General features: G+C 38.7%; 1 protein-coding gene across 1 annotated transcript; it reads right to left on the reverse strand.

Annotated features, from left to right (window-relative positions):
- Nucleotides 1-361: 361 nt before the first annotated feature.
- LOC112175963 (zinc finger MYM-type protein 1) lies at nt 362-2,373 on the reverse strand. Its single transcript, XM_040511533.1, has 3 exons — nt 2,356-2,373; nt 1,538-1,834; nt 362-854 (listed from the first exon to the last, which is right to left on the reverse strand). The coding sequence occupies exons 2-3, from the start codon at nt 1,810-1,812 to the stop codon at nt 362-364; spliced, it is 768 nt and encodes a 255-aa protein (XP_040367467.1). The 5' UTR covers nt 1,813-1,834; nt 2,356-2,373.
- Nucleotides 2,374-11,965: the final 9,592 nt, after the last annotated feature.

Genomic DNA, 11,965 nt, shown 5'->3' on the forward strand with positions numbered 1-11,965 from the left:
TGTATGGGAGGGTTTATATTGGCCAAGTTACGCTCCCCGTGGGTATTCTTTCACCTTCAATTATAAGAATTTCAGTCCCTATGTTTGCTAATCTTTTGGTTGTGGCCCAAACCACTAACCTAGTCAAAAGGCATACATAAATCCAATGTTGGTGACAGGGCACCAACATTCTCCATGTTAGGAACAAAACTATAAATTTAACATATTAGGGAAACTAATGAGTACACATTACAATATCTGCTCCCATCGTGGCCTCAGGGCCGGCCCTGTGAGTTTAGAGGCTCAAGGCAGGAAAAAATTTGAGGCCCCAAAATAAATGCTCAAACATTACAAAAGAAAATAATATCCCAATTTCAAAGTATCACTGAAATATGACTCGTCTTGCATTTTTAGATGCAAAGGTACTAATCAAATTTACATAATCAAGTTTTCCAACAATATCTTTTTCAATAGATATCATAGCCAAACCACTCAATCTCTCTTGTGACATAGTAGACCGAAGGTAAGATTTGATCAATTTCAACTTTGAAAAACTTCTTTCTGCAGAGGCAACTGTGACTGGTATAGTTAGCAAAATCCTATAAGCAATCCAAGCATTTGGATAACAGCCATCAACTTCTTTTATGTAATTCAACACATCAATAGCTCTTTTTGTTTCATTGGGTAAATCTTCACTCAACATTCGTAAGTCATGATATAGATCATCTTCATTAAGATCAGAAATCTCGCCATGCTTCAATAAATTTGTTAGGTTAGCACAAAAACTCTTCAAACTATCTCTATCTGCAGACCTTAACTTGTCCAAATCAAACAAAAGCCCAAAATTCTCTTCAAAAGTCTTAAATTGCTCAAACCTGGTTTAGAAAAAGAAGAAGAAGATGAAGTTCAATAAACTATATAAACATGTCTCACCCAAAACAACGGCTTCTCTGCTTGGATTCTCTTTGCTATAATCTGCTTAGATATCATTAAGTTGGATAAATCAAGTGGTAGGTACAGAGTTGTTCAATTTGAAGAAACTCACAGCTATGATCTTGTAATACAAGAGTGTGCTCACAGTTACTTGGTCAGTGACATGGTCAGTTACGTGACCAGTTACATGACCAGTTACAGTTACTTGGTCAGTGACATGGTCAGTTACTTGACCAGTTACATGACCAGTTACAGTTACTTGGTCAGTGACATGGTCAGTTACATGGTCAGTTACGTGACCAGTTACATGACCAGTTACTTGGTCAGTGACATGGTCAGTTACATGACCAGTTACTTGGTCAGTTACTTGGTCAGTGACATGGTCAGTTACGTGACCAGTTACATGACCAGTTACTTGGTCAGTGACATGGTCAATTACGTGACCAGTTACATGACCAGTTACTTGGTCAGTGACATGGTCAGTTACATGGTCAGTTACGTGACCAATTACATGACCAGTTACAGTTACATGGTCAGTTACGTGACCAATTACATGATCATCAGCTTGCTCAAAACATCATGCTCATTAACTGATTATATTAAATTTGAATGAAATTGTGCTAACCTGGTTTTGAATGAGGAAATAGCTTGATCAACTATGTAGAGGAAATAATTGACTTTAAAGGATTCTGCAGCTGATTGTGTCACCGCTTCGCTAGAGCTTTCACCAAATTGTCTCTTTTTGTGAATTGTCCGTTTTTCCATGAATACCGGTTCAATCCCCATCTCACTTGCAATCTCTTTAGCTTCAATCAAGGACTCCTCAAATCCAGTTTCTCTAAACTTTTGAAGAAATGAAAGAAGACGTTCCAATTCTTTGATGGCAGTATCAACATGCATATCTTCAGTTTGCAGAACTTTGCTGACATTGTTAATAGCATGTAACAATTCATACCATATAATCATACCGAACAAGAACTTAAAATTCTGAAGATTATATGTTGCTAAAGTCTCAGCATCACTTTTTGTCTTGACATCTTCTTTACCATTCACCAAGTGAATCAAAGCTTCTCTTATTTCAACAATTGAATGATTTGAACCCCTAAAGAATATCATATAGAAAGCCTCAGGCATATAGCAAATTTTCAACAGAGAATAAATGAAACAGAGACGAAAGTTGAAACATGCATAACTGATAACTCTAAAATCCCTAAAAACAAAGATGAAACAAAATCATTGTTCATTGTTCTGCAATATATTAAATAGTTCACAAGTCTTAAATTTTCAATAAATGTTATAAATCATGATTTCATAATTACATGTTTCAAACCAAAATTGAAAAGGAATGGAATACAAGAGGCCAAGAGCATCAAAAACACAAATAGAGAACGAAAAAACCAAAATTTCTTCAAAATCGAAAATAAAAACCTTCAAAGATCTTACCTTTTTGCGTTTTTGGAAGATAAAACCAACTCTTCAGTCTCTTGAATTTACTTTTTCATCTGATCCTCTCAATCACAATTGGATTTTCGATAGCCACCGAGGAAACCTTCTGAGATGTTCAATCATAATTGGATTTTTGTCTTGGATTGAGAAAGAGCTTCAAAAACTTGAACTTAGAAAGAGGAAAATCATCTCCTCTCTACTGCTTTGCGTCTCAATCTGATGGAACTATGGAAGTATTGAAAACATAGGGTCATGTTGCGTGTACGAAGACACAAAGTGGTTTAGATTGATTCTTTTTTTTTTTTTTTTTTTTCTGCAGGCCTACATAATAAAATTTTTTGAGGCCCCTAAAATATGAGGCCCTAGGCTTGGGCCTGCTTCGCCTAGCCTCAGGGCCGGCACTGCGTGGCCTACACCAGTTCTTAGACTCCCACAGCATCACCATAGAAGAAAAGGAAATAAGATCACCCTCATTTAGAGAACGCTCAGTTCTAGTTCCCAACTAGTGCGTCCGCCTGCATGATGCTGCAGGTTTCTTTTTTTCCTGTATTTTATTGTATTGAGCACATAATTGAACCGTGTTATTATTTTAGAAAGATCTTTCTTCACAAACACCCACTGAATTGTACAGAAAGGTTTGAAGATGATCAAATAACAAAACATTTACTCAGAAGCTTGAGCACTATACAAAACATTTACTTCTCCAAAGCGTGAGCACTCTACAAAACATTCAACAAAGAACGGAAGATCAAGCACAGAGCTCTTTACTGGAATTCAGAGATAGCAATAAGAGTAATAACCATCTACGCATTTTATTATTCTATCTGTTTAAGAATAAAGGATTTGAGAGAAATTATGTGTTCCTATTATTGATAGGAGCCCTATATATAGGGATTACAAAGTACATTCCGAATGGGACTAGGAATTCTAGAACCTTCTCTCCTATTACAATTATAGAACGAAACCTAGTTTGACAAGGCACACTAAACGTCAACATCCCTCAACACTCCCCCTTGTGCCGGTCAAACTTGTTGATGACGCTTCAATTGTTGCCTCGTTAAAAACCTTGCTCAAGTAATAAAAACCCTGAGGGACAAAAACAACCTCGAGGAGGAGAAAAAGAGTACAACACGTCCTTCACTCTTCGAGATCAACATGTAGACATCATTCCCCCCTGATGTCGACATCTCCCCTTGATTGCTACAATCATGGGAGTTCGGATAACTTTCTCAATCCGATGCTCTTCACATGCTTCTCGATGGTGGGTTTAGGTAACAACTTAGTAAATAAGTCCGCTACATTATCCTCTGATCGGATTTGATTCACCTCAATCTTTAGAAGTGATTATTGTTGCTGATTATAAAAGAACTTATGTGATATATGCTTGGTGTTGTCGCCCTTGATGAAACCTACTTTCATTTGTTCAATACAAGCTGCATTGTCTTCATAAATGCATGTAGGTTCATCTGTGGTAGACTTCAAACCACAAGTTCCTCGAATATTTCTAATTATGGATCTTAGTCATTTGCATTCACGCACAGCTTCATGTAGAGCAATAATCTCTGCATGATTCGAGGAAGTAGCAACAAAAGGTCTACGTTGTAGACCTTTAAGATATCACAGTGCTTCCCATGGTAAAGACATAATCCATTTGGGAGCGACCTTTGTGAGGGTCAGAGAGATACCTTGCATCAACAAAACCCATCAAAACATTACTGTCATTTTGATGGAGGAGGGTAGGAGAACGCCGGCCACCATGAGCGGGGGGCGGCAGTGACATGGTTGGCGGCTATATCATGGACGGCGGCGTTTTTCCTTATAGAGTCTGATCCCTAACTTTCGTCTTTTCTTTTCTCTCTATAGGGATAAAACAAACCCATATCAATCATACTTTTTAAGTATCGAAAGATTGTCTTACCTTTTAAGTATCGAAAGATTGTCTTTACACCAATCAAATGGCGGTGTGTTGGCGCAGAGCTATGTCTAGCTAACAAGTTCACTTCAAATGAGATGTTCGGTCTTATGCATTGAGCTAAGTACAATAATGCACCTATTGCACTTAGGTACGGCACTTCGGCCTCTAACAAGTCTTCGTCTTGATCCTTTGGATGAAATGGATCTTTTCCAGGCTCAAGACTATGGCCAATCATGTAAGTACTCACTGGCTTTGCTTTATCTTCATTAAAGTGGCTTAGTAATTTCTGAGTATATGCTGACTGATGGATCATAATCCCATCACTACGGTGCTCGAGTTCTAATCCGAGATAAAATCATGCTTTTCCAAGATCTTTCATCTCAAATTCGGATTTCAAATACTTAGCAGTTTCCTTTAACACATCTAGAGTTCCAATCATGTTCATGTCATCAACATAAACCGTTACAATTGCAAATCCGGAACTTGTCCTTATAATGAACACGCATGCATGGGTATATTTATTGTTGACATATCCCTTCCCAATCAAATAGTCACTTAGACGGTCATACCACATCCATCTGGATTGTTTCAATTCATATAGTGAGTGTTTGAATCTTATCGAAAACGTGCTCTGTGGTTTAGAGTCACTTGATTTGGATAATTGAATTCCATCCGGAATCTTCATATATATCTTTGAATGTAGATCCCCATAGAGATATGCTGTAACCACATCTATAAGCTGCATGTCAAGTTTTTTGGAAACTATCAAACTGACAAGGTAGCGGAACGTTATTACGTCCATTACGGGAGAATATGTCTCCTTGTACGTAGTCGATTCCACGGCGTTGTGAGAAACCTCACACCACAAGGCGGGATTTATATCTAACAACCTCATTTTTCTCATTACACTTTCTAACAAAGACTCATTTATGGTGAACAGGCTTTATACTTGGGGGTGTCAGCATTATAGGCCCAAATACCTGTCTCTTTGTTAGTGAATCCAATTCAGCCGGGATCACATCTTTCCATTTAGGCCAATCCACTCTTCGTTGACATTCTTCAACATAGCGAGGTTCGATATCATCATGTTCTATAATTCCTTGAGTAATAGAATATGCGAAGACATCATCAAGGATAATAGAATCTCTATTCAACGTCTCATGCACACTAGTGTAATTCATGGAGATCTCTCTATTCTTTGGAATTGGTTTTGACACTGGAGTGTCCCCTATTGATGTCTCTTGGACATAACCATAATCTGGAATATTTTCATGAGACGGATTATTTATATCGATGATTAATGGATCTTTTTGTGCTAAACTCGCTTTTTTTCTCCGGCCAGAATCCATCAAACCTTTGGGCCTCCAACGCTCCTTGTAGGGAGCCCGACCTAAGCCACAACACCACCATCATTGTGGGCGGTGGCGCCGTGCCCAATGGCTCTAGGGATTTTAGGGACATCAATCCTTACAGGTACGTTTTCAGCAGGTATGTGTGATCTCATCACTTTAGCGATATCAGTAAATGCATCAGGCATCGAATCTGCTACGTTATGAAGATCGAGTATTCTCCACATTTCAATTTCAGATTGTGTGGTTTGGGGATCAAGATGAGACAAAGTGGGGACAGACCACAACAATCTGATCACAGCAAGGAGTTCTCACCATCTTTCTCTATTTTTCTTAATTTCTCAGTGTCTCTCTTGCTCTCTCAGCTCTGAGCTTTGAGTTGTACTTGTAGAGGTACTCCTCGCTGAAGTTGAACCCCTTGGTTAATGTATCATTCCCCAAAACACGTTTCACGAACATAAATTATTAAGATATTACACTACATGGATTATTTTTCTTTTGGGATCACTATCGGATTACTGTACTTGCACTGAAATAAAACCAAGAAGACCTATAATATGCTTCAAGATGCATGGGTCCCTTCTCCACGAATAAAACTAAGAAGATTCAATGAGAGTCACCAAGGTTTTATGTGAACTCTTTTGGATGCAAGCAGCTACAAGGAAACCTCCATCCATTGATCCAGTGCTAGCAGTTTCCACGTACTTGGCGGCTCATGACACACAGCATCATTACCATGTGATTGTTGTAAAATGAGAAAATACATAATTCTTCATTGATAATAAGACCCTTTATATAGAGACAAGAGTACAAAGATTATAAGAAATCTAAATCTAATATTATAAGAAATTCTATTCAAAATATGGGTAGGAAATCTTTAACTAAATATACTTTCCCATTTACATAAAGATTTTCATTCCTGTTTGGACCAGTCATACCAAAACTAGATTAACTGCAACACTCTTCGTGACGTCCAATAGTGACGTCATGTAATGCCGATGGTGTTATTTACGTTGCCCCGTTAAAAACCTTACCGAGTAACAAATTAAAGTCTTTTGAGATAAAAATAACCTCAGTCAAAGGGAAAAAAAGTACAACAGGCCTCACATTTCAAGAATACCATTTGTATGAATCATTTTGTTTACGATTGAAATGCAGCAATTTGAAGCATAGTAGGAGGAATATTTGATTTTCTATTTTTGTAATAGTCACCTCTTAGAACTTGACACGTGTTCATTGCCAGCTTGCAGCTTGTTGCACCTGGTATTTAAAGTCAATGACTTGGTAAGTGACATTTGATTAACAGTGACTTAGCTATTGACTTGTGATCAACATCGGACATGACCAGTGACAACAAATTTGACATCTAGTTCTACAATTAGCACATGTCTCATAGAACAACAACATACCTTCAACTTTTCCAAGCTATTGTAATTAAGCCATTTCTGGTTCAGGTTCTTCAACTTCCATTTTCTCATGCCATGTTCTTCTTGCCCCATTCCAGTTATTGACATGCACGGGACATTGTGAGACCAAAGTTGTTGTGCAGTGTAGACCAAAGGCTAAAACTGTAGAGGACACTGTGAGGATCATAACATGATATGATTAACATGATGCTAATCACCAACTTTGCAGCTTCACTAGGATACAACACAAAATTATTCAACAGAATTTGACGACTACCACATTACATGATCGAGTTGATCTATGTCCTACCACTAAATTCTACAAAATTATCATTATATAACATGAGGGGACATTTGTTCATTAAATTTGATCCATCATAAGCTTCTATAAGAAATACAAAACTCCTTGCACATTTAATAGATATGTAAGATATACCAAGATGCTTTACCAAATATTGAAACAACAATTTAGAAGGTAAGATGTCATCCCCTTCTGCATAGTCAAAATGAGTAGCACATGAAGACTGACATACCGCCACCATTTGCTTCCTTGCTTTAGTGTTAGCAGTGTCAAACCTCCTTGCATTCAAATTGTTCAAATTGGCATTTGGCATTTATTGTAAAACCCCAAACCCGGATTAAATGAAAGAATCAATAAAATAAAAAAATAAAAATAAAAATCAATCCAAATCAAATTCTTCCATTGAGTTTCTTCTTAATATTATCTTTATTTATTAAACGTCAATTGAAAATGAAACAAAAGCACATGATTTACAAGATCGATAGCTAATCGTCATTCGCTCTTACCGCTATCTTCAATTGATCGCTGTCGGTGGTTGCAAGGACAAGAAAGGACTTGAAGCAGAGAATCACTTCACAAATCTAGCCGAATCCATCATCAAGCCACCAAAATCTTTGGTCTGGTGATATTGAGATGTCATGTGCCAACGAGCCGAGAAGAAGAGTGTTCTCCGGAAAGATCCAGAGTACCTTCTCCCCCCTCCTCCCAATCTGGTATTTACTAATGAAATCAAATGAAGGATCAGATCAAGCGGTGTAAGAATGAAGGGCCCTCATTGCGACATCTCAAATTTCTTTTAACAATATTTTTTTTTCTTTTTCTTTCAACCCCCAAATTATATCTCATAAATATTAATTTGGGTATCTGAAAAATTATAAGATGTAAAAGTAAAATGGAATTGGAATTGGTCTACTCATTTTATTTCATAGTCCCTTTATATAGGGAGAGAATTACAACGGAAATATCAATTACAATGATGACATTAAATGCTGATTGATCCTTAATCTTTGCTGATTGATGGTAATCAATAATTCCTTGATTCCCTCTCCGTCAGTCACTTTGACGAAGACACATAATGTGTTTTTCCTTTAACACGCCCCTTATGCCAAGTCAAAGATGAAATGGTGCATGAGTTGTTGCCTCACTAAAAACCTTGCCAAGTAACAATAAAAATCTTGTGGGACAAAAAAAAAAAACATCTTGGTAGAAGGAAAAGAGCGCAATGCACGTTTTACATTTGAGGATGACATGTGTGTGTTAAACTCCCCCTGACGTCTACACCTCCCCCTGATCCTTACATTAATCAAGGGAGCTTGGAAAGTCTTCACATTCCTATGCTTTTCACATGTTTCTCAAATATGGCCTTAGGCAATGATTTGGTGAACAAATCTGCCACATTCTCCTCAGACCTTGCTTGATTCACTTGAATCTTGAAGAGGGCCTGTTGTTGCTGATTGTAGAAAAACTTTGGCAATATGTGTTTTGTAATATCACCCTTGATATATCCTAGCTTCATCTGTTCGATGCAAGCTGCATTATCTTCATAAATGGAAGTAGGCTCGTCAGTGGTAGAACTCAAACCACTAATCCCTTGAATATGTGTAATGATAGCTCTTAACCATACACACTCACGAACAGTCTCATATAGAGCAATGATCTCTAAGTGGTTCGAGGAGGTAGCCACAAGGGTTTGCTTGGTTGATCTCCAAGATATCGCCGTGTTCCCAATGGTCAATACATAACCAGTTTGGGAACGACCTTTATGTAGGTCAGAGAGGTACCTAGCATCAGCAAAACCAACCAAAACTTCAATTGGCATTTTGGTGTAGTGAGTAGCGCTTTCGCCATCAACATTTCCTTTAGGGATTGCAGTTCCATCTGCAGTCCCTCTTGTCTCTCTATAGGGAAAGAACAGTCCCAAGTCAATGGTTCCTTTTAGGTATCGGAAGATGTTCTTGATACTATTCTAGTGACACTGAGCTAAATTTAGCTAACAAGTTCACTGAGAATGCAATGTCTCGTCGAGTACATTGGGCTAAGTACAATAATGTGTCTATTGCACTTGGATAGGGAATTTCAGCTCCCAACACCTCTTCATCATCTTCCTTTGGACGAAATGGATCTTTCCTTGCATCCAAACTTTGACCGATCATGGGAGTGCTAGCAGGATGCACTTTGTCCATGTTAAATCGCCTGAGCATCTTTTGGACTACGCAGACTGGTGGATTAGTATTCCACAAACTCGGTGTTCTAGTTCAAGGCCTAGACATAATCAAGTTTTCCCAAGATCCTTCATCCCAAATTCGAATTTCAAGTAGCTCGCGGTTTCTTTTATTTCATCAAGAGTACCTATTACGTTCATATCATCGACATATACTGCTACAATTGCAAATCCGGAACTTGTTTTCTTTATGAATACGCAGGGGCATAATTCATCATTTTTATGTCCCTTCCCAATCAAGTAGTCACTTAGATAGGTATACCATATCCACTCGGATTGTTTCAATCCTTAAAGTGAGCGTTTCAACCTAATTGCAAACGCACTCCGTGGTTTAGAGTCACTTGACTTGGGTAATGTAAGGCCATGAGGCACTTTCATATATATCTCTGAATCAAGATCCCCATAGAGATATGCAGTAACCACATCCATGAGCTGCATTTCCAGTCCTTTGGAAACTACCAAGCTAACTAAGTAGCAGAACGTTATAACATCCATTACGGGAGAGTATGTCTCCTCGTAGTCAATTCCAGGGCGTTATGAGAAACCTTGCGCCACAAGGCGAGCCTTGTTCCTCAAAACTTCATTCTTCTCATTACGCTTTCTGACAAAACCCATTTATGTCCTACAGGCTTCACACTTGGTGGGGTTAGCACTACCTGACCAAATACCTATCTCTTTGTCAGAGAATCTAGTTCTGCCTGGATTGCTTCTTTCCATTTAGGCCAATCTGCTTTTTGTTGACATTTTGCAACAGAGCGTGGTTAGATATCATCGTGCTTTATAATTTCTTGAGCAATAGTGTATGCAAATTCATCATCAATGTGTATGGAAGATCTTTCTATCAACTCATACGCACTCTCATAATCCATTGAGATTTCTTTGTTTTCTGGAATCATTTCAAACATCGGAGAGTCCTCTAGTATTGATTCATGGACATAACTATAATCAGAGACAATCTCATGAGAGGGATTCTCTACATTGATGATTAATGGGTCGGTTTGTGCCTTACTCTCCCTTTTCGTCCTTGGGTGATTGTCAATCGAACCAAGTTGCCTCCCCCTCTTCCTTTGGGGAGCCACGGCCTCAACCACACCTCCACTAAGTGTGGTTGCAGTGCCTCTATCTGCAGTACCGTGCTCCTTGTTGGGGACTTCTAACCTTGCATGCACATTTGCAGCTGGTATATGTGATCTCGTCACTTTTGTGATATCATTAAACATATCAGGCATCGAATCTGCTACGTTATGAAGATCGATTATTCTTTTTACTTCACTTTCACATTGTGAAGTGCGGGGATCAAAATGAGACAGAGTGGGGACAAACCACGACAATTCCTGTCGTTCCCTTGGAAAATCTTTTTTCCGATCTCCCCCTAACGACGGGAAGACTGTCTCATCAAAGTGACAGTTTGCAAATCTAGCGGTAAAGAGATCGCCTGTCAAGGGTTCCAAGTAGTAGATAATTGTTGGGGATTCGTATCCAACATAAATACTTAATCGTCTCTGAGGACCCATTTTAGTGCGCTGTGGGGGCGCAATAGGCACATATACTGCGCAACCAAATATGTGTAAGTGTGAAATGTCAGGCTCATATCCGGTTACCAACTGGTACGCAGAAAATTGTTGGCCAGTAGTAGGTCTGAAACTAATAAGTAAAACTGCGTGCAATATTGCATAACCCCAGGTAGATATAGGCAGGTTGGTGTGCATAACCAGTGCCCTAGCCACCATCTGTAGCCTTTGGATGGTGGCTTCTGTGACACCATTTTGTGTATGCACATGGAGTACAGGATGTTTTACATTGATCCCCATAGACATGCAATAATCATCAAATGCTTTTAATGTAAACTCTCCAGCGTTATCAAGCCTTATAGACTTGATAGGGTGATCAGGGTGGTGAGCCCTTAAACGTATAATCTGTGCTAGGAGTTTTGCATATGCAGCATTTCTTGTGGACAATAAAGCGACATGTGACTAGCGTGTCGAAGCATCCACCAGAACCATAAAGTACTTGAATGGTCCGCATTTTGGATGGATAGGTCCAAAAATATCTCTTGTATTCTTTGTAAGAATGGAATGTTCTGTTTTGTGTCTTTAGCATAGGAAGGTCTCGATCCTATTTTGCTAAAGAGCAGGCTTTATAAAATGAGTGATGTGTCTTTGAAATAGTCAATGAGGCATAATGGGAGGCAGGTAGTGCTTCTAGTACTTAAGAAGGCAGTGGCTGCATTTGAGCAGTACTAGGACCGACACCTTGCAGTGTGGCGGATTTTTCTCCCATTTTATTTTTCACTTGAAAGAAGTGATGTCCGTGTGAGTTCTTTAAAATACAGATCATCAAGTCACGACCAGGGTGCCCTAGGCAGTCATGCCAAAGCTTGTATGAGTCAATGTCCCACATTTCATTGTTGGTGAC

Source organism: Rosa chinensis, chromosome 7 (assembly GCF_002994745.2).
Source record: "Rosa chinensis cultivar Old Blush chromosome 7, RchiOBHm-V2, whole genome shotgun sequence".
Taxonomy (NCBI): Eukaryota; Viridiplantae; Streptophyta; class Magnoliopsida; order Rosales; family Rosaceae; genus Rosa; species Rosa chinensis.